The following is a 21,553-nucleotide window of genomic DNA, read 5'->3' as shown; positions in this document are numbered from 1 at the left end:
CATTGAAGACAACGTCTCATGCAGCTGTGGCATGGCTTACTGCAGGGGTCTTCATCCTTTTTTATGATAGGGCCAAAAATCGAATTCACATCGTCCGGAGGGCCACAATGCATCACGTCACTTTACCGCCACTTCAATAAAATAAAGAAAACGTATAATTTCAAAGTGAAATAATCTATATTGGTTAAAAAGTTCAATCAATCAATGCGATTTTTTACATTGTTTATTTTTGATGAGTGTGTCGATAATTATTGAGTTTGATTAATTATCAATATTTGAGTTGACGGTGTGGGGAGGCCATAATGGCGGATGGGATGGAGTTGCACAGAGGACATTCAAAGGTAAGGTCTTTCTGGACTATCGTCATGATGGCCTCCTACTTTTGATTGCTTAGTACTTATGATTTTGCATTCCCTTTGATTCCAATTTGTGTACTATTTCAAGTTTAATTTTCCAATTTCATTCCCATACCGTATACCAAGGTTGTTGCTTGATTTTGTTCAAATTTTCATTTATGCACCACTTCAAATGATTGAAAGCTTCAGTGACGTTCATAGTTAAACAATTGGGAAGAGATATAATATCACGGGAAGAATGCTCTATAAAACAAGCATTTACAATCCAAAACTTCAATAATTTGCAAATAAAAGAATCTTACCTCTAGATGTTTCCGTTACTAATCAATGAATGAGCTACCTAACATGCTCTTATAGTTTAATGCGAGGGAAATCAAAGGGTTGCCATGATCTACCGGTATCAATTACATGTATCGAATTATGGAGTATCGATGGATCGGCAACACAGAGATACCCAGAAGCAGGAGTCAGAGCACATGGATTGAACTCAGACAGTGAAGGGTTTAAATCCTGTGTCAGCAATATAATCAGGGAGTAAGCAATGAACACCTCTGTTCCGTTTGCCTTTGTTTTATTTTTGCGATGTCACGTACTACATTGCTGCAAGTCATAATCTCCCATCCCGGAAGAGAAATCTTTAACTCTTAGGGTTGGAGAAAGCTGCCGTTCCAATTAACTACTATTTTCCCTGTAGTTCAAAGAAACTGAATCTGTTGTCACCTCATGTGAGACTAGTCTCCATTGGCAGCCATTTTATTTCACAATAAAATGTTGCTGCGAGTACCATGTGCATCTTGATTCGTTAATGGGTGGCTTGGAAAGAAACACCGCTGTTTATTCCTTGGTTATTTCTTTGAATAAAATCTGACGAAGTTTCAAAGTTTTACTACCTCAGAGAAATGAATCATTGGAAAACTTACCATAAAAGATCACAATTTGATATATTTTATGAAAAAAATATTGAGATAATGTAGTTTGGATGTATATCTATTCACAGGAAGAAAATTCCGGCATATTAAGCGATTGAACAACATTCAATAAATTTAAAAACAGTTTTACAGCAAAATTATTCAATGTGGTTTTCTATCCATTGCCTGTATGAGCTTACTCTTGTGTAAACATCTGGTTCCTTACCACAAGAACTTGCAGCATGAAAATTTACAATTCCTACAAGGAGGGATCGAGTTCCAACGGTGGAATTTGTGAAGAGCGGACCACCAGCATCACCCTGAAAGACAACCAAAAAGTATGGCAGCTGTGAAAAATAAATACACATTTCCTTTTGTGCGGTATTGGAATTACACATTATTTATTGGGAATACTTTAAATGAGTTATTTTTTTGTTTCATAAATGGATTAGGAATATATTAAATTCTTTCATAAATGCTTGAAATGTTTTTTGAGCTCTTGTACCTTAACCTAGGAAGGTTAAGTAATTTTTCTGACATTAATTGTTACGTAAGGGTAATCACCTGACTTGGTACTGTTTTCAGTACAGAGTGAAGTGATTCCCACTTGGACAACTATAGTAGGGACAAAAAGATGAACCACCTCTGAGGCAGTCTGTCCATTACCTTGTAACCATCTCCCCCTTCTCATCTCTGCAAATAAAGGCTCTCTTAAACCACATGTTAATCTGGGATCGATTATAGGTGTATCTTATTTTCAGAGCAAAACATACTATATACTTTGATGGGATCTATTGTAGATATATTATCATCATCATCATCATTGATCAACAATCCTAAGATTGGTTTGATTTGGCTCTCCATTTCTCTCTTCTATCTGCTAACCTTTTTATAGCGACGTATATCTGTCAGATAGTTTTAAAGTTTGAGTAGTTGCGTCTCCTCCTCCAGCTTTAAACTATTGTAGCGAATGAATTTACCATTACTCATTATCAGTTATACCCATTTCCAATTTCACAACTTTATTATACCTCATCCGTGTTCTTTATGTTGATGATCTTTTTCTAATTCTATGAACGAATCAAGAGAGCATCGAAGTTATGAAGATAATAAATATAACTGTTTAGGTTGCAGCAATTTTTGTTATTCGCCTGTAACTTGTTCAAAAAAAGGTAATAAGTGTCCCAGGAGACAAGGAAGTTTGTGCTTCTGCTGATCAATGAGGGTAATTATTTCTTTAATATTATGCTTCAGTTTCTCAGCTCGAGACGCATAACCTCCATCCAACTCCCACTTTCATCCATTTATTTTGACTGGGGCTTCTACATGGATAGCTAAATCATTGGACAAAAATTAAATTCTGGAAGTAGACCCATATGGGCATCCACCCGCGACTTATCTTTTATTGATATGTATAAGCCATTGATTATGTAAATTTAGGTCGAACCATTGGCGCAGCGAGGGGGGTTTTTGAAGCAACCCCCCCCAGAGCTCTGAGAAAATTTTAAGTTTAATCCATTTTACTTATTTGTATCAGTATTACTTATAGAATAGTATTAGGATTAATCAAATATCCCTCTGAAATCCGTAAATTTCGCCATTTTGAACTATTATTCATAAAAATTTTCTTGAGGAGGGCCACAGCAACACTTGCTTACCCTGTTGGGTATGCAATACCCCCACACCCGTAAGTATTAGTTGTGCCTAAAACCCCCCTAGCCTTAATTCTTAGCTGCACCCGTGGGTAGAACCATCGGGCTAAAGGGTGTCCAACCTCTTGAGAAGCAAGAAAGGATTAGTAAAATTATCTCTGATGGGCACTGCAGGGTAGTTTGTGGGGTAGATCAATGGGAACTTGCATGGGTTGTTGATTGCTATACCAACTATTTTGAACAGGTAAAACGGATGTATTGGCTCGCAAAAATACCCAAAGTTTCTCCATTGATCATAAAAAGAATAAAAAATTGACTTTTAAAATCGAACAAAATTTCTCTGAGCCGACCACAGCACGAAGACACCCGAGCTCTTCCGAGGCTTGGTGTGACATCACCTGTGCCTAAACTACCGTCGGGAGATGGGAAATACTCTGAGGGCTTGCTTTTAACATTGCTCTGAGGGAGGCTCTACCACACCTGCACGGCTGCCGTGGCGGGCGCGATCTGCGGTCATTTGTCGCACTTTTATTCAAGGGAGCGCACACAGCAAGGCGGCCTCATGGCCTAGGCTGGGTCCCGCTCCGCGTTCGACCGCTGCGGTCTGTAAGAGCAACATCAAGCTCCATTTCAGGAGGGTGCAAAACCTCCTTGGGAAGGTGGCTTTGGTGAAAGCATCATTTAATTTTTCCAAGCCTTTTCCTTTGCTACTCTGCAACTGTTACTTTGTTTCATTTCTGTCTCGATTTCTTAGTCCATTTGCCACTTTATCGTTGTAAGCAATACGTAGATCCATTGTAATCTAGCTCGTATATAGCTAGATCAAATTATATTCCTTTATAGCTTTGAATACAGGTAATATGCTATGCAATATTCATTCTCGGGAAAAAATTTTTCTCGTTACACATTTTACTTAAATGATTTTATACTTCTAAAAAGCTGTTTTTTGGCTATTTATGATGCCCAGTGGATCAAAGTTTATTTTCAATAAAAAGAAGTACTCACGTTGCATTCTCCAACTCCATATTCGGCTGCAGTGCAAAGTGTGGAGCTAACTACATAGTCAGGCCATGCCTTAAGGCACTCCTCATTGGATATAATTGTCACCTTAGCAACCTGAAGTGTAGGGGCATACTCTCCATCTATAAAAAAAATCTGTATAAAAATTGGTTTCCTATAATTTTCGCCATTCGCGTTTGTTACCATTGGAAGACAAAAGATCGTGATTCAGGATTTATACTATCAATTCCCAAGGACAGAATTTATATTCCAGAGGACTACATGACATAGACCATGAAAAGAGAGAAATGGTCTAAATTCTCGGTTTTTAACTCTGTCCTCACTAGCAGTGCTTGTGAATATGGCTCTACAATTGAGGTGCTCTCCACCAATCAAATTTCCCATTTACAATCAATGTCTGAGGATGGATTGACACAAAAATTGGCCAAATTTGTAATTCTCATTGTCTCATATTACACTTGTACTATTTGTGAAAACAAAAAAAAATACCGATAGAAAGCAGTAAAGAAGATTAGTCTACTGCATGTACGTTATACCAGCGGCACAGAGGGGGTTTGGGGGATGATACCCCCCCCCCTCAGAGTTCAGAGAAATATTTAAATTTAATCCATTTCCCTTAATTGGATTAATATAACTCATAGAATAATGTAAGGATCAATAAAATATCCCTCAGAAAGCCATAAATCTCACCATTTTGAACCATTTATCTGAAAAACTTTCTGGGGGGGGGTCCGTGCACCCAGGCGGGTATTCCCCACTCTCAGACCCCCAGTATCAGTCATGCCTAAAACCCCTCCTACCCTTAATTCCTAGCTGCACCCCTGTGTTGTACCAAAATATTTAGAGAAAAAATACTGAGGTGACCCAAAATAACATTTCTATCGCAATACTTTTGGGAAAACTAAAGTATTACCAATGCAGAAGTATGTACTTGTAATATATAATATTTACAACTTACGTATATGGTCATTACCCCATCCACTAACCCATGCGACTTCATTGGCAAATGAATAATCGTTAGCTGGAAGGTAGGCTGCTGAAACATACTCTTGAAAGAGAAAAAAGGTTCATTCAATTTAACTTTTTTATTTTTAACCTAAGCTTACAATACTTGGTGAAAAACCCTCTCATGATGTATGTATTGTTCATAGCCAAATTCTCTGATGATATCTAACATGTTACACAATCATATGGGTGAAGATAGAGGGCACTAAGACGCAAGTGATGCTACAGCAGGCGACCTATAGGACCAAAAATACATAATAATATAAAGTAGGTAAATAAAAATTGCCTAGATTTTGTTTGTCATTTTTATTTCGGTGTGATGAATAAACTTTTTGAGTATTTTATTGAAATTTTAATTGTGGCTCTGTGGTACCAGTCTGTTATCAGAACAAAACACAGCAAAATCATGGAAAGAAAGAATGTATGTACATAGTTAATATGACCTCCTGGGTTGAAAGACGACCACTGTGTTAGAGTGTTGAAGTATTGAGAATGTAATTAGCAAAGGGTTTGGAAATGCATGGCCTGAGAAGTATGTACATGAGAGGCACCCATGCACTTGGATGTGGGGCAAAGTGAAGAATAGACTCTTCGGGTTGACTCTAAATGTTTGGGGTAAGAGAAGCCATTGACACAAGAAGTAAGTTGACACAGTTGTTTATTTACCTCTCAAATAAAAAAAAGGAAAAACCACTAAATATTAAATAACAATCATTCAGAACAATATAATTTTCCCCACTGCCAGGGAAAGGTGGACGTCATGTAGAGTTATGAAATTAAACAAGCTGCTCATCTGAGAATTGAAAATATATAAAGAAATGTCTTCCATTTAAAATTGTCCATTCATTTTTTCCTGCTTATTTTTAAAATTGCATTTACAAGGACGTGAATATCCAAATGCATGCAAAAATAATTGAAACAATACCAAAATACCCAACTAATCCACATTATTTATCCGTACATATATGCTCTCATACTCCTCGGAGGGGCTGAGTAGTGGTGACCTGCTTTGGATGAGTTTGTGATGGCATCAAGTAATCTATGTATAGGAGAATTAGTCTATTGATTTTCATTGGGTGCTTGTGATGTTAGTGGTAGATCAAAATATGGAAAATTATGGGTCCCTTTATTTATCAAATGCATCACAATTGATAAATAAAAAATAAATGGTAAATGAGACCAAAAACATTACTGCTATGTCATGCTTTCTCAAGATATTTTACCTCCCATCCATTTAAAAATTAGTTAATGTAATGAGGGGAAGAATTCCACATAGCTCAAAAGAATAGGAGTAAAATAAAAGAGGATATGGCAAATCAAAAGACAGACGATCCGTATTCTACTGTATGAAAGTAAAATTTTTACTCAAGACGAAAAAATTAATTCATCAAAGTGGAGATTTGTTTGCCAAAACTAAACCATATTTGTGATATTTACTTTGAAGGAAATTGAAAACTGAGTGTTCTAAATCAGCCTGAATTGAATAGTTAATATAGAATAATGGAAAACTAAACTTTTATGACTCTTTTCCTTATAGCTCTATAGCCTGGATTTATTTGATCATAATCAATTTTAAAAATCAGAAGTAAAAATCTCAACAGAATTTCGACTTACGATTGAATTCCAGTCCCTTAGGAAGTTTCAGCAGGGCAATATTAGCCTGCATAGTGGTTTTATTAAAATCTTCGTGAACATATTTCTCAGTTGCTACCATAACCTGCCGTGAGCTCTCATCTCCATGTCGCTTAATGACACCTGCATAGATTGTGAATGTTTTCGCTCTGAAATAGGAAGTGTTTTGGAGTAGTGTTTTGTGATTACACTTTCAGTTTTTTTAACTTAAAATTTGTCATGATTTTATCTTTTAAATACTTTATGTAAAATCAATATGATGGAGTGAAACCAATGGAAATTCTGCATTCATGTGCTTAAATTATTATTATGACTGCATATAGCCAGTGGGCATTAAATATATGTAATAATTTTATTTTTGCTGTTAAATCTCTAATTAGGGCACTTTCTGTGGATGGCATCATGAGAATTAGAAGGAGAATGGATTTTTTCCGATGAAGATGGATATACCAATTACCTATTTTCCCAGTTTTTACTAGTATGTGCTTGCTGTTTTTGCACAAATTGTGCACTGCGGGTGACTCCTGTAAAGGTTATCACTGTGGCTTGTCCCGGTATACTAAAATTTATCTAGAGCAAACACCTCTTTGTGTTCTAAGTTCTGGCTTTGCTCTCCGGCTGTGGCACTGTGTGCACAATTTGGACTGCTTGTGGCATAATATGCTCAGCAGTCAGCACCACCTTGTCTGGTGTAGTCCACAAATTTCTGCTGGGGAGAATGACGCTTCGGTAGCTAAACTGGCTAAAGCACTTGGCTGGAAATCGAGGGATCCGGGTTCGTATCCTGGTCAAGGTGAATGATTTTTTCTCTGTTGATTTTTTGCACAAATTGTGCATTGTGCAAGACTCCTGTAAAGTTATCACCATGACTAATCCTGGTATACTTAAATAAGTACATATATCCTTTCCGATGCTGCTGACATTTCTGCGACCGACTATGGCTCCACTCAGATGGTAAATGATGGATTTCCAATTTAAAGCCACTGTCTCCATTTTCGTGTGAGATCAGGGGACTCAATAGACCACTAATTAAGGTGAGAAATGGATTTTGAATTGGCTGGATGATACCAATAAGTGGAAATCAATGTCATATTTGAAATTACTTCATTTCAGACCTAGAAATCAGTGCATTTGGGATTTTGTGTGCTTTAGTCAATGGTTAATTCATATCCCAAAAGCCTGTGCTGCACTTATCTGTGACTTTCAATGAGGGGTAACAAATGTGTATTACTCAGCATGCTCTTTAATACCTCCATTCAATAGTTTCTTCCCTTAGAATAAAAACCTTCTGCAGCAGTCTACTTGCCTCTTATGGTCACTGTTATCTAAATTGAAGTCTTTAATGCAATATACATGGAAGCATAAATATAAAACAAAGTTTTAACAATAATATATAACCTTCAAATTATCCACATGACTTAATAACCAAGAACAAATTGATTTAACTAATGAGGTAACAAAAACGTTTGACCTGCCTTAGATTGAAGAAATAAAGTCAGTTAACATCTGAATACTGTGTAAAAAACAATGCAACCCTCTATGCCTGAGGTGTGGAAATGTAGCCCAGAATAACTATTCTGTAGATAAATACCACAAAATTATGCCCCCTATCAGTTTAAATTCGGGCTGAGCCTAACTTTGAAACAAATCAAACTTTCAAACAAATATTATTGTTGTCAAGTCTGTGCATGTGCAAAAATTGCACATGCACAGACTTGACAACAATAATGTAACAATGCAAATTTAACTCACTCTGGAGCATAGAAAGCATTTGTTAGAATGTACCAAGGATGAATGATGGCCCCTCCGTTGAACCAGTAACCGTCTACGTCTACCGATACCTGGAATGGAATCTCTCCAAGGGAAGCTGAGACACCACCTATAATCTTCGGTACAGCAGAATGTCTACCTAAAAACAGATAATGTGCATGTAAAAGAATTTTGAATGTTGATATTTCCTTCCACTAATAATATTGTAAACTAATTAATGCAGCCTAGCTTTCATAAATGAGTTTAAAAAATGTTTTTACTGGATTTGAAATTCCCAGTTAATATGTATAAAATTTTTAATGGTAAAAATAATGATAATTTTTATTAAGAAACGCTAATACTAAAGAAAAAAGTTATTAATTACAGTTTTTTCTTAGTCTACTGTGGGATGCATGAAGGGCATCCCTGTTCCTCGTATATGTGTGTGAAAATTTGACCATCTAAGGCAGAGAAAAGAGGCTTGTAGTGATCCCTTGATCATAACTTGATTATATTATAACTGTAAAAACAGCATTTTAAAATGAAAAATGATTACAGTTTTTATTGTGATAAAATTGCATCTAAAAATGTAATCAATGGTACGTACTAAGGCAAATTTAGTGCAGTTCAAGGAATTTAGAAAAAGTTTATGTGTACTTTATGGACAACATGCAATGGAATTAAAAATATTTTTCCTCTACTCACCATTTTCCTTCAATGCAGAAGCATCTTCAAAATGGCTACCAACAGGATGAAGTCTTTTGATATCAAAGCCCTGTAAAAAGGTGGCAAATTTTCTAAAAAAATGCTCAATGATATTACCATGAAGAATTTTAAGTAATTATATATTTTGTAAAATAGTATTCCTGATAAGTTTTTTAGCCTATGAAGATTTGTCTGCATGATTCACACATCTTTTTTAATACAGCTTTGCACAGCTGAGATGCCGTTCATTTCTGTCACCTCCAAAAATATTAATGTATTATAGTGCCTTGGTTATAAGCTTGAAAAATCTCAAAGGTTGGCACTCAAGATACAAGAGCTGCAGCACTTAATAAAATGATATTACATTGCCAGGAGCTTACAAGGATAGGAGGAGGACCAGTCTCGGACATCTCTCAAATGTATGCCTGCTTTAATTTCTTCACACCCCTTATCAAATATTCTTTAGTCTGGGAAGGGGAATGGAGTTCCTACCAGTCAAAACTGAAAATTATTTAGGACTTAATACAATGGATCCTAACTTCAAAATATTAATCTGTTTTGGAGTACGGGTTGTAAAGTGCTCATCCTGCCATCCTAAGTCAAATGTGCGATATTTTTGGACAGGGAATTCATCTAAGGAGAATCAGCACACTTTTATGTTGCTTCCCTACTTGTTGAAAATGTGTTTGGTGAACAAATAAGGGGAATATATAATTACATAATGAATGAAATAATACTATACCAGTCAAGCGTGTACCCAGGACCAAAACCAGGGGGGGCAAGCCATGGCTGTTCAAGTTGTAGGTAAGATTTAAGCATGGAAGAGGTGAATGAAATCAACATTTTAAGGAAACTATAACAGCTCTTTATTAGTTTTTAAAATTATTTGCCTGAAAAAATATTACTTTCCTTAAAGATATTTGCGATTTTTGCTTCTGGGGGTGGGGGGGGCAGCTGCACCTTCTTGCCCCTTGCTGGGTACGCCCATGGTACAAGTGAAAATATTATAGATGGAATTTGAAATTTGTAAAAGCATGTGCAAAATCATAGTACATAGATGGTATTTGTAACCATTTTAAGGTGGGATGTACTCTGGATGGAATTTTGGACATATTTTCCTCAAACGCTGTGGTTGAGTAAGCTGAAGGCCATGTCACACTAGATTTTCTCTCCTGAGTTGGCACCAAGACAACAAAAATAATTTGAGGCAAGCTGAACCAAAGAAGAATGAGGACCCACCTACTTCCATGCATGAATTTTCTATAACGAAGGGGCTACTGCAATCTAGTTAGCTTCGGAGCCGAGTGACAACATTCATCCAAAGAAAATTAAACTTGAATTTAACTTTTACTACTGAGTTTTTGAAATCGAAGTAGGTAGAGATTTTCAGAATGTGGTTGTTATATACGCATGATTTGTTTTACCACTGGTTTTTGATTGCTTTTTACATAAAGATATTAACTGAACATAATTTTTAATGCATACAAATACACATGCAAATAATTTGAGTAACTTTACATCCCACGGACCCCATAGGCAGATTTAGGGAAGTGGGAGACTTTGGGGGCACATGATGTCCCTCCCAGACACTTAAAAAATAGACAAGATTTTTCATACAGTTGTCATTATGCTGATTTTATTTTGTGCATTATGGAGTCTCAATCATTTAAGCCTTAAGTCATTATGGTAGATTTGCCGGTCATTGGTCATTCGCTATTCAGGGCTAAAAAAAAGCATCGCTCAAGTGGGAATGGGGCTCAAAAACTGTCTTTATTGCTCATCTAACTCAATAATATTTCCATATTAATAACTTCCATATAAAATAAAGAGAATATTTCATACAGTAATAGGGTAGTTTCCTTCATCAAAGAAAACGAAAGGCATTGATTGCGATTCGTGACCCACCATTAGTGTATTCATAACATACTAATTATTTGGTTTTAGAAATCTAAGTTTAGACGAATGTTAATGGTCAATTTAACCTCATTTGAAAAAGGCCAGATTGGCACCCATGCGATGCCACTCAACGTGACGTCACATAAGCCAAGCGCTACCTGCTAGCAGGAGTACTCTGCTACCTGCGAGCAGCTTGCATCAGCAGCATGCGCCTAGCGCCGCACAGTCCTCGCCCCAAGGTCACCTCATTTTGCGGCAGCGGAAATCAGAATGACGTCACTCGGGCTTTTCCCGGCATTCATACTTAGCCGTCACGCTTTCGCGCTCTTGAAATTTTTCACTTTTCATTTAATCGCGAAAAATAGATATCGTCATTTAAAAATTTAAAAGTGTGAAATGTGTTCTCCAGGAGTAATAATCTTTCGATTTAGGCAATAAAAAATAAAAGGAAACCACCCTCTTGGAAGCCGATATTTTGAAGACAGGCCATCAAAAGCTTTAATCACTCGATCATTTTCCTTCCCCTCAGACTGATCGCTCAAGCGATAAGTTTACTGGGACCAAATGAGTCCCAATGAGCTGGACCCAAAATTTTATGAATCACACGGTCATTCCCACCGCCCTTTTTCTATACCTAATTCCGTCACTTTCGGTATTTATACGACTGTCATTCAACTAAAATCCAAGCGTGGCGTGACAGTCGTTGTTAGCACCCGCGTTTTCTGATTGGTTCGAGGATGGTACCAGCGACGGAAAAAGGAACGTGCCTAGTGATGGGAAATGGGATGGAATCTCCATCCCTGGAGCCGTAGCGGAAAATGATAGCGTGAAACGATCATTTTTTTCCTCCATCATTTGGGCGATCGATGGAGCTGTCCCCCGGAGAGGATGGTAATTATGATCGCGTGAATGCGGCTTAACCTTCAAGAGGCAACGAAGGAAGACGCATAGGGGGCACTAAGAAGATTGCAGCGCACCGGGTCCAGCAACCAGTAATACAACTGATACGCCCGCGAACCTGGGGGAGGGTAGTGGAATGGGAAGGAAAAAGGATGGAAGCGCCGCCGCGATAGGAGCCCGTCGACGCCTCCAGGGTTGGGATAGGAACGGAAGGGCTGGAATAGGGAATACCCTCGCCGCTATGAAAGCGACCAGGGCCCACTATTAGCGAGACCATAATTTGTTGTGCCAACGATTTAGGAAGATCTTTCTATGAAAGAGAAACATCCAAAGACCAAATCGTTGGATAATCTTCAAGAGGCATGAGGGAGGTGGCTGCGGAACATGCCACCACACAAGGTATCGAGTGAATGAAACCTCACACAGCTATCGCCCACACCCTCTGCCACGGCGCCCTTATACGGAGGCATCTATTAATTACGTGAGGCGGGAAGGGGGAGGGAGCCAAGCCGATTTTCACCCAATCTTTTTTGGGGTAGGAGGGGGTCCTGGCAAGTATCAAGAATTTTTCTGTCTCAAGAAAGAGTGTAAAATTGCGAGAATACTGGGTTGAATTGACTAATCTTAAATAAAAATAATAAAACAAATCGTTTTTTCAAATAAATCTAACGAAATGAAGTATATATTAACGTATTTACACTGACATTGCGAATTTCACGTGAGATTAGAGGGAGGGGGTGTGGGTCAAGCAAAATCTTAGGATACCTCACTAAGGGAGGTTGGTCGAAAAATCTTAGGATATCCTCACTAAGGGAAAGGGGAAGTGGTCGAAAAATCTTAGGATACCTCACTAAGGGAGGGTGATCGATAAATCTTAGGATACCTCACTAAGGGATTATGTGGTGGTGATTAAGGTGGTCGAAAGATCTCCAAAATTACCTCACGTAAAAAATGGACGCCCCCTAACCTCAAGCGCTAACCACTTCTCTTCAGTAGTTCTCGGGACAAAATTTTAATACCCATTCAAATGTTAACTAAAAATCGTAAACTATAGTAAAATTTCCATTGATGCATTTTTAACACACTTATTTCACGTATTTTCTCAAGAATTAACAAAAAAATTCCCGTAACATTTCCACAAACACACCCACTAAAATCGTAATTCCCCTGGCCAGCCGTAAAGTGACGTCAGCTCATGCAATCGTGTGGAAAATATCAGCGGCGTTGCGCATTGTTTACCAATTTTCTCGGTTTATTTAACGTCTTTACGCAAGGTTTTATCGTAAAAAAAACAAACGCCATGCAACCTGGTTTCACCAAGGCTGACTCCAGAAATTTGCCGAAAATTACGATGACAGGAATGTTTGCTTAGATAAGCAGCAGCAATTGCTACATAGGTACCTACTAGCTGAAAGCCGGGGAGTGAAGATGCAGAGGTATGGAAATATATAATCACTGGCTCTTGGAAAATACGTATTGTGTTCATGAAATTTAACAATGACATTCCACTTATTTGGGTCGGACGAGGAGATTACGGTGACTAAGCCATTGGTCATGTGCAAATTATGCGCAATCAAAAAAAATGTATCGTTCGAGCCCGTGTGACCCGCAGTAGAAGAAGAGCCTGATAAAAGAAACACTAAGAAAAAGAAACTTTAACACGAGGCTTCATAAGGAAGGAAACCTTTTCTTTTTATAATACGTACGCAAAATAGCTTTTTCACACAGTAAAATAGTAGTATAGAAGAACTGATTATCAGGAGGTACTCAATGGAAGACTTGTTCAGCAATAGCTTTCTTAATAATGATAGTTTTTCCACAGATTTATTACACCTAAATACAATAAATAATTACGAACATTATTCAACTTACATCAAAGTGATCTTCACGGACACACAGTGGTGGATTCAGGATAGGGAAAGGAGGGTCTAAGTAGGGGGCAACCTCCCAGCAGTGGTGGGGGTCCGAACAAAATTACCATTCTATCTAGTGTAAATTGGATACACAAGGGGGGCCTATAACCGCCTTATCCCCCCATAGATCCAACACTGCATTCGCACACAGCTGCTTTTGTAGACAGGATGTACATTCGACGACACTTTCTCATTCAAACCAATCTTCGTTCTACGTCTTGGGGGACCGTATGAAAATATTTCTTTGGAGCATTTCCAGTCGTATTGTTGCACTTAGGCATAATAAAGTACTTGAAGATACTCTTCGACATATCGAGGAATAACTACGACAATAAAAATACGGTGTAATAACCACAATATCTGGAAGGTAAACTTCAATAATGAGCACGACCAAGTTAGTTAAGAACAACACTATTGCATGAACTGACGTCATTCAAGATGGCAGTGGTGCGAATTACGTTTTTCTTTGATGTCTTTAAGGGGTATTTTAAATACTCATAATAAAAAATAGATTATGTTACAGCCATTTTGTTACAAATTTTAGCTTAATAATTACACCTATTTTTCAGAAACGTCTTTACCTAAATAGGTGTTCAGAGACCTATTGATCGCTTCGTGGGTCCAGAAGATGGAGTGCTGCATCGCCTCCGAAACTTTAGTCACCTATGTGAACAGAGACAACTCGTCGCGGCTCAACCCCGATAGACAGAGATGACAGAGTGCAATTATTAGTTTTATATGTGGAAGTGTACCTCATAGAAGTGATAAAAATAATCCACTTCAGTCCGATTTAAGTCAGTTAAACAGTTTTCTACCGACAGGTAAACGGAAAAAATGGCTACGTAAGGCCTCGAAAGAGTAAAACAAATATGTGTTCGCACTGGAAGCCCTCTGTGAGTATGAGTTATCTATTTATTCCGGTTTCCTGCTATTTCCATGACTAACTCGTTCCCATTCGTGACGCAAAAGATATTGCCATGCAAGCACTTTTTGCCTTTTATTCCCTTTCAATACTGTACTCAACTGCCTACAAGACGTCATGGCATTTCGCTCCCAAAACAAGGCAAAGCGGAAACACCAGTAGCTCTGGTCGCGAAAAAAACGATACTTTGGATGCTTACTGGGTGAGAGCGCCTGGAGCTCTACGAAGTGTTCATTGGACCCGATATCTCGGTCACATTGTGTCAGCCCTGGCAATGAAGCATGTGTAGCTAGAAAGGATATTTGAGCCCCGATATTACAGATACATATTTGGAAAGTTATTATATCTAAACATAGGCGGGTTGGCGGGCGGGCGCGAATTCCGACCAGGACCACCAATCTTGCGAGGGCCCAAGGTCTATGTATGTCTGTACACTTGATGTGTGCGGACCATCCCGTGCAGCCGAGTACCTTGTGAGCGAGTGCTTTTTAAATTCTAGTCACCTACTGTCGGATTTTATAGATATTTACATCAATAAAATTTTGAGAAATTTTTACGAGTTGAAGGACAAGCTGTTACCCTGTCGATTTCTGAAACAACAATGCCTGTTCGCTGTCCGTTTGAAGTCTGTTGATAGCCTGTTGGAGATTAGTGAACAGAGTATAAACAGCCAACGAACAATCTCGGGTCACTCACAAGTAGGAACAACTTACGAACAGCCTACCAACAGTTTGTACTCTGTTTGCAGCTTGTTCCTTAACAGGCAGGCAACAAGCATTTCGGGAACAATAGTGAACAAGCTTTTAACAGGCAGGGGCCGGTTGGTAGTATGTTTCACCGAACAGGGAATGAACAGACAACAGTGAACAAACACTAAACACCCTATCGATTTACGTAAAAATGATGCCTGTTCGCTGTCAGTTTGGAACCTTTTGGAGATTTTGAGAACAGATTATGAACAACGTACGAACAATTGTTTTAAGTTTCGGAATTTGGACAACAATTTGGATTAATCCAAATTTAATTGAGTACAAGGAAGTTTGATTGAATCCAAAGAAAATATCATCTACTTAAACAGTAATTATATACGGTTGAATTCATTATCACGATTACCATCAACCACGGATGACGGTTATTGAAGTGAGCACGCAAATTATATTAGCTATCTGCTCGGCTTACGCACGTTAAATACTTTACTTCGCCAATTACAGGCAGGGGCCGTATGTTTCAGCCAAAGAGTATGTACTCTGTGGTTTCAGCGGACTGGGAACGAACAGACAACAGTGAACGGACAGTCAACAGGCAAGGGCCGGTTCATAGTCCGTTTCACGGTACAGGGTACGAACAGAAAACAGTGAACAGCTAGTGAACAGGTTCTCAACAAGGACGGAAAGATAGCGTGGTGCTGCTACCTACCTATAGAAGATAGGAAACGCAAACAATGACGCCAATAACCGATACCGTTATCCGGACAGTTTACGAGCACATGGTCGACTGTGTTGTGGTGAAGTTGTTGGTTGCGGAGAAAACAGTTATTTATTTGATTATTATTTAACCTGTGCTAAATGCCCGCAGTGACGAATTAAGTAATTCGTGCATCCATTCAGTGATAGTGAAAGTCGTGAAGTGATATTTGTTCTTGAGTGTGTTTATTTAATAATTTATTGTGTCTCTTAAGTTTTTGAGCAAGTACTGAGATTTGTATTGTATTTGTATTATGCGTATGTGCGTTACGTCGCCAATAAGAACCAACAAACATTGTCAGAGGACTGTCTTTCTTGTAGGTTTGTTTGTGAGAAGTGAAATCATCGTGTTCATAAATATTCTTTAAAGGCGTGTTTCTCTTTTAAAATCACTCGTATTATATTGACATAGTGCAGAATCCGAGTTGTATTAATTTAAGGAAGTACATATTTCTTTGATGAAGGCATGTGAAATATTTGTTGATGTAGTGGTTGTTCTGTTAATGATGACAAAGCTTGCTTTTCTGCAACTATTCAAGATTTTTATAACTAATGGAATATGTGGAAAAGCACAATAAAAGTTTTTCTTACAATCATTCAAATGAATTTCAACTTTTAATTCTATTTTAACATAAATTATCTCTTGTCTATTATGTCCAACTTAGCAACAGCGAACAGTTAAGGAACAAAGTATGCGCATAGGGAGAGAACAGACAAATAACCATCTTCCCACATTGTCACAAACAAGGAACAGACAAGGCGTTCCAATTTACATTCTACGAACAGTCGCCTGCCTGTTCTCTCTTGGTCAAGGAACAGGGAACAAACAACCTAAGAAAACAGGCAATGAACTGATAGCGCACAGTCCCCTGCCTGTTCATTGTCTGTGGTCCAACAGGTAAGGAACAGAGAATGCCGCTTTCTTAACAGGGAGGGAACAGACAAGTAACCCTTTTCTCACAGACAAGGAACAGACAAGGCGTTCCAATTTACATTCTACGAACAGTCGCCTGCCTGTTCTCTCTTGGTCAGGGAACAGGGAACGAACAGCCAACTGACAGACAATGAACAGACTTTATTGTTACAGAAATCGACAGGGTAGTTAGTGAAGAATGCAATTGCAGACATGTTTATTTAGGCATCGGAAGAACCGGGAGTGCTGCTACTTTAAATTGTTCATTGAACTGCTTAGTTTGAATCATTAAAAATACCCACTTAAATTTACATTAATATTTTCTCTCACTTTTTCAAGGGCGGAATTCGTCTTTAGGAGTCAATTCACCGTGTCACTACCCAAAGGTAAACACTAATTTCTTGTATCTTACTTCCGAAGTTGCTTACAAGGTAGCGGATCCGGAATAAATCACAGATAAACGCACAATATCGGTCCAATGAACGCTACCAATCCTCACTTCGGAGCACTCGAACACGGTAGAACGCGAGGCTATCTCCCAATCGGTTTCACTCTGGAGCTGTACGGGTTCAGTGACGACATCAGGGGTACATCATGGCGTCATAGTGCTCGTTCCCGTAGAAGCATATAGACGCGCAACAATATTTTAGCAAAGTGATGGGAGTGATTCTTATGATATCATGAACGTAACATTCCGTTTTCGGCATAATTTTTATGTTTATGATGATATTTAGCCAAAATATGAGCAATTTATATTCTCAAAACATTTCCTTTTAGGCATGGAAGTCAAAATAAACCGTGAGAATTTCGCTACCTGTATAATCTTTGGAATATGTATATGTATTATTACTGATTGATATCGGGTATATAGTAAAGGGATATATCGTAAATACCTCTGTATGACCGAAGATGATGAGGACCACCGGAACCAGAAAGGTTTTCATGCCGGAGTGTAGTTTTGTCGACGTTGCAAAAGAATGTTAGATTGCAACACAGTAAAGCGTGGGGGTTTATAAAGAAGACACTCAAAGATATAACAATTCAAACGATCTATAGACATGAGTTTTACTTTATCTTTTCCCGAGATTAGGATTATAAGGTTTGTGTCTATCAGAATGTGATAAGATTTCAATATCTCAATTGACCTTCTAAATCGCCTGAAAGAATACCGTTCTTTTATTGAGAAAAAGTGCAACTCTCCTTGTCTCCATGGGCACTTCAATCCGATTTTAGAACCACCAGCAAGGTTATGACAATAATTATCATAAGTATCTATAGTTGGATCCAACCATATCCATTTTCTCTGTGACATTGATGCAACTCCTGCGTAACATGTCAGCGTGAAAAATAAATTTCGAAGATGGAATTTTCTATTATGTTTTTGAAGGATCTTGATAAAGTCTCATCGAACAAATGGTTGTCATTAGGTGAACTTTATGGAGAAACCGAAGGGCTCATGCAGGTAAGGCAAGACCAGGTTGTTCGCTCTAAAAATTATGCAAAGTACAAAGGTGATAAAAGCATAACAGATGACAAATGTAAAAGATGTTTTCAAGCACCTGAAAGAATTCAAAACATTATATCTGGCTGTAAGATGTTAGCTAATACAGAATATTTAAGTAGACATTATCAAGTTGCAAAAATTATCCATAAAAAAATGGCCTACCAAATGAGACAAGTTAATTGATACCAAGACCCCATACTATGATCATATTCGAATACCACCCTGAAACAGTACTTGAAAACAGCGCATTAAAAATTTACTACGATTTGCCTATCCAAAACGATAAAACCATAGTTAATAATAGACCAGATATAATGTTGATAGACAAGAAATGTAGAACTTATTACATAGTTGATATTGCTGTGTCACTGTCGCATAACATCGAAAAGACAATAGCCGGAAAAATAAATAAGTACCAAGAATTGGCAATAGAAATAAAAAGAATATGGAGCAGGTTTTTATAGCTCCAAATGTCATCTCCGCTACCGGTATCATCCCAAAACAGTTTCAAAACACTCGACCTTCATCCAAATACATACATCAAATTGCAAAAAGCTGAGACAATTTCAACCTGTCATATCACGAGAAAATTTCTCAACGCAATTCAATAGTAAAGAGTTTCCTTGGTGAGAACCCGGGCTCTTTAAAACACTGAGACAACTCGGCGAAAACTGAAGAATATTTAAAGAAAAAAAGTTATGATAACAAAATAGAAATAATTATAATTGAGGCAGTATGAAAGGTATTTTATGGGAAAAAAGTATTTACATTTGCCATAAGAGTGGGATCCTGAAGCTGGTTATGGCCTATGTAAACTTAATTTACTTGCTACCATGTATATACTTACTATATATCCCTAAAAATTCGGAAGGAATATGTTTTGAGCAGGAAATCAGAAACACCTATAAGAAATTTCAGTTTTACAAGTGGTTTGGGACAGTCTTCATTTGAGGAGATAAGAAGGGATAAATGGTTACGATGCAATGGAGGGATTGCCTCAGAGGCAGTTTTTGATTCATCATTTTCTACCTACTCCTCATCCAAAGAAGGAATCACTTGACATTATATTGAAAACAGTTTTGTAGGAGACACCTATACGTACTACTGAGCGTTTGCAAAATTACGATAACTTCTTAAGTGAGTACATGTCCTATTATACCATTAACAGCATATAAAACTCGGTGCTTTCCTGGCGAACGATGTGGATGAATGTTTCGCGGGATTCTTACCAGATGAGCTGGTCCATTGGAGCCAACGTTTCAATCGCTAACTCTGCCATCGTCCTCAGGGCTTTGAGTGCTGGGTCAAGATTTGTCTGCGTTTATATATCTTCCAGTCGTGCAAAGGGTAATTTCTGATTGGCCGACGTCGACCTCGTCGTTTTTGTTTTCCCGTGACGTCTTAATGATCTTGAGCACTGGTTTTCATGTTCGGCTGATTGCGTACACCGTGTCGCGGTTGAAGTTTTTCTCTCCCGACCTTATCTCAATAGCCTCCTTTGTCAGCCAGTCCGAATATCTGTTAGAACTGCAAACAAGTTTTGCGTCGTAAAAAACGATCCGATGGTCTCGGCTGAGGTTATGTTCCGCGACGGCTGACTTCCAGGAGTGGGCCAGTCTAATGCTTGCCTTGTGTTCATTGGACTGAGTCTCAATAGTCCGGCCAGTCTCTCCAACATACACCTCTCCGCACTCTCAGGGTATTTGGTACCCTCCTGGTGTCTTCAGTCCAAGATTGTCCTTGACTCTGGTTAGTTGGGTATTTTGTTTCGCAGTGGCTTATGCTTTGTCTCAATTTGATGTTTACCCAGAACCTCGATATCTTCCGACTCTACGACATGTCGACCAAATTTAAATCATTAATAATATATTTAAAAATATTAATGCAAAATATTACGTAGTTTTCGATGGAAATGGTACCATACATAAGTCAATCACAAAAACCTAACGTTTATATCACGTAGGGTCCCAAAGAGATTTAAAATGCTTTCTCTCGGTTAGGCCTGGCTTAAATGCCACAAATCCGAATGTTCAACTCTTGAATGTTATGGGGTACGAATATTCATGAGAGGCTGCGAGAGACCCACCCACGAAGACAAATTTTCTTCACTGTTTGTGTCATAGGGACACAATCGCTACAATTAAGGCTTAAATATTATCGTATAGGTCGTAATTTGTGAGTTAATGGCAGTGGCTGATTGATGCCATTTTATTTTGAGGTAAAGGCAGAAAATGAAACTTTGCGGTTGCGCTTAATACGTTCGTATTCAATTACAACAGACAGACTCGCTTTGAAGAAAAACGCTGGATAACTGCGAGAACATGCAAGACATAATGACATCAGAAAAAAAACCTCTGAATAGCAATCACTGTTGTATAGTGTGTTATGTTGTTTTGTATTATTGTTCTTTTGTTTTGTTGATGTACGAACCTCCCAAGAGAGGGAGTCTTAGTTGTTGTTCATGTGATCATGAACATATGTATGTTCATACATGTGATCTAAAGAAGAGATCTGTATCACAAAGTATGTGATGTTTTTTGTGAAAGATTCAGTAATAAAACTTGGTGTCAGCGGTGATGGCTTCGCCAGTTGGAATGTTGGGCGCGTTAAGCACAATTGGGGATATGGCAGTGAATTGGAAGAAGTTTCGGCGCCAATTCGTTACGTTTGTGGATGCCTATTACGACAAGGCAACGGAAGCCAGGAAGGTAGCGATATTGCTACATTCAGCTGGTGAAGAGGCTCAGGAAGTATACGAGTCCTTCCAGCTGGCTGCTGGAGATGAAAAAAAACTAGATATCGTACTGCAGAAATTTGACGAACACTATATTCCGGCCACCAACGTGACTTACCAGAGGTATTTATTTTTCAACAGGCGCCAAGATATGGGTGAATCGTTTGAGCATTTTATGTCGACACTAAAAAATCTGAGTTTACAGTGTGAATTTGGAACGCTAACAGATAGCTTAGTAAAAGATATATTTATTAGTGGGATACAGGACAAAAGACTCCAAG

At 38.2% G+C, this 21,553-nt stretch overlaps 1 protein-coding gene across 1 annotated transcript; it reads right to left on the bottom strand.

Annotated features, from left to right (window-relative positions):
- Positions 1–1,327: 1,327 nt before the first annotated feature.
- Positions 1,328–18,073, bottom strand: LOC124153787 (brachyurin-like). The gene is made up of 7 exons (XM_046527144.1): positions 17,928–18,073; positions 9,028–9,097; positions 8,326–8,482; positions 6,556–6,722; positions 4,895–4,984; positions 3,922–4,058; positions 1,328–1,584 (listed from the first exon to the last, which is right to left on the bottom strand). The coding sequence occupies exons 1-7, from the start codon at positions 17,976–17,978 to the stop codon at positions 1,423–1,425; spliced, it is 834 nt and encodes a 277-aa protein (XP_046383100.1). The 5' UTR covers positions 17,979–18,073; the 3' UTR covers positions 1,328–1,422.
- Positions 18,074–21,553: the final 3,480 nt, after the last annotated feature.

This window comes from Ischnura elegans, chromosome 2 (assembly GCF_921293095.1).
Source record: "Ischnura elegans chromosome 2, ioIscEleg1.1, whole genome shotgun sequence".
NCBI classification, from domain to species: domain Eukaryota; kingdom Metazoa; phylum Arthropoda; class Insecta; order Odonata; family Coenagrionidae; genus Ischnura; species Ischnura elegans.
The sequence above is the reverse complement of the archived record's forward strand: the minus strand, read 5'-3'. Positions and strand labels throughout refer to the sequence as shown.

Coding starts and splice junctions, on each gene's coding strand:
- LOC124153787 (XM_046527144.1), bottom strand. CDS start 17,978: ATGAAAACCTTTCTGGTTCCGGTGGTCCTCATCATCTTCGGTCATACA. Junction 4,059..4,894: donor ATGGGGTAATGACCATATAC/GTAAGTTGTAAA, acceptor TTTTTTTTATAG/ATGGAGAGTATGCCCCTACA. Junction 1,585..3,921: donor ATGGAGTTGGAGAATGCAAC/GTGAGTACTTCT, acceptor GTTGTCTTTCAG/GGTGATGCTGGTGGTCCGCT.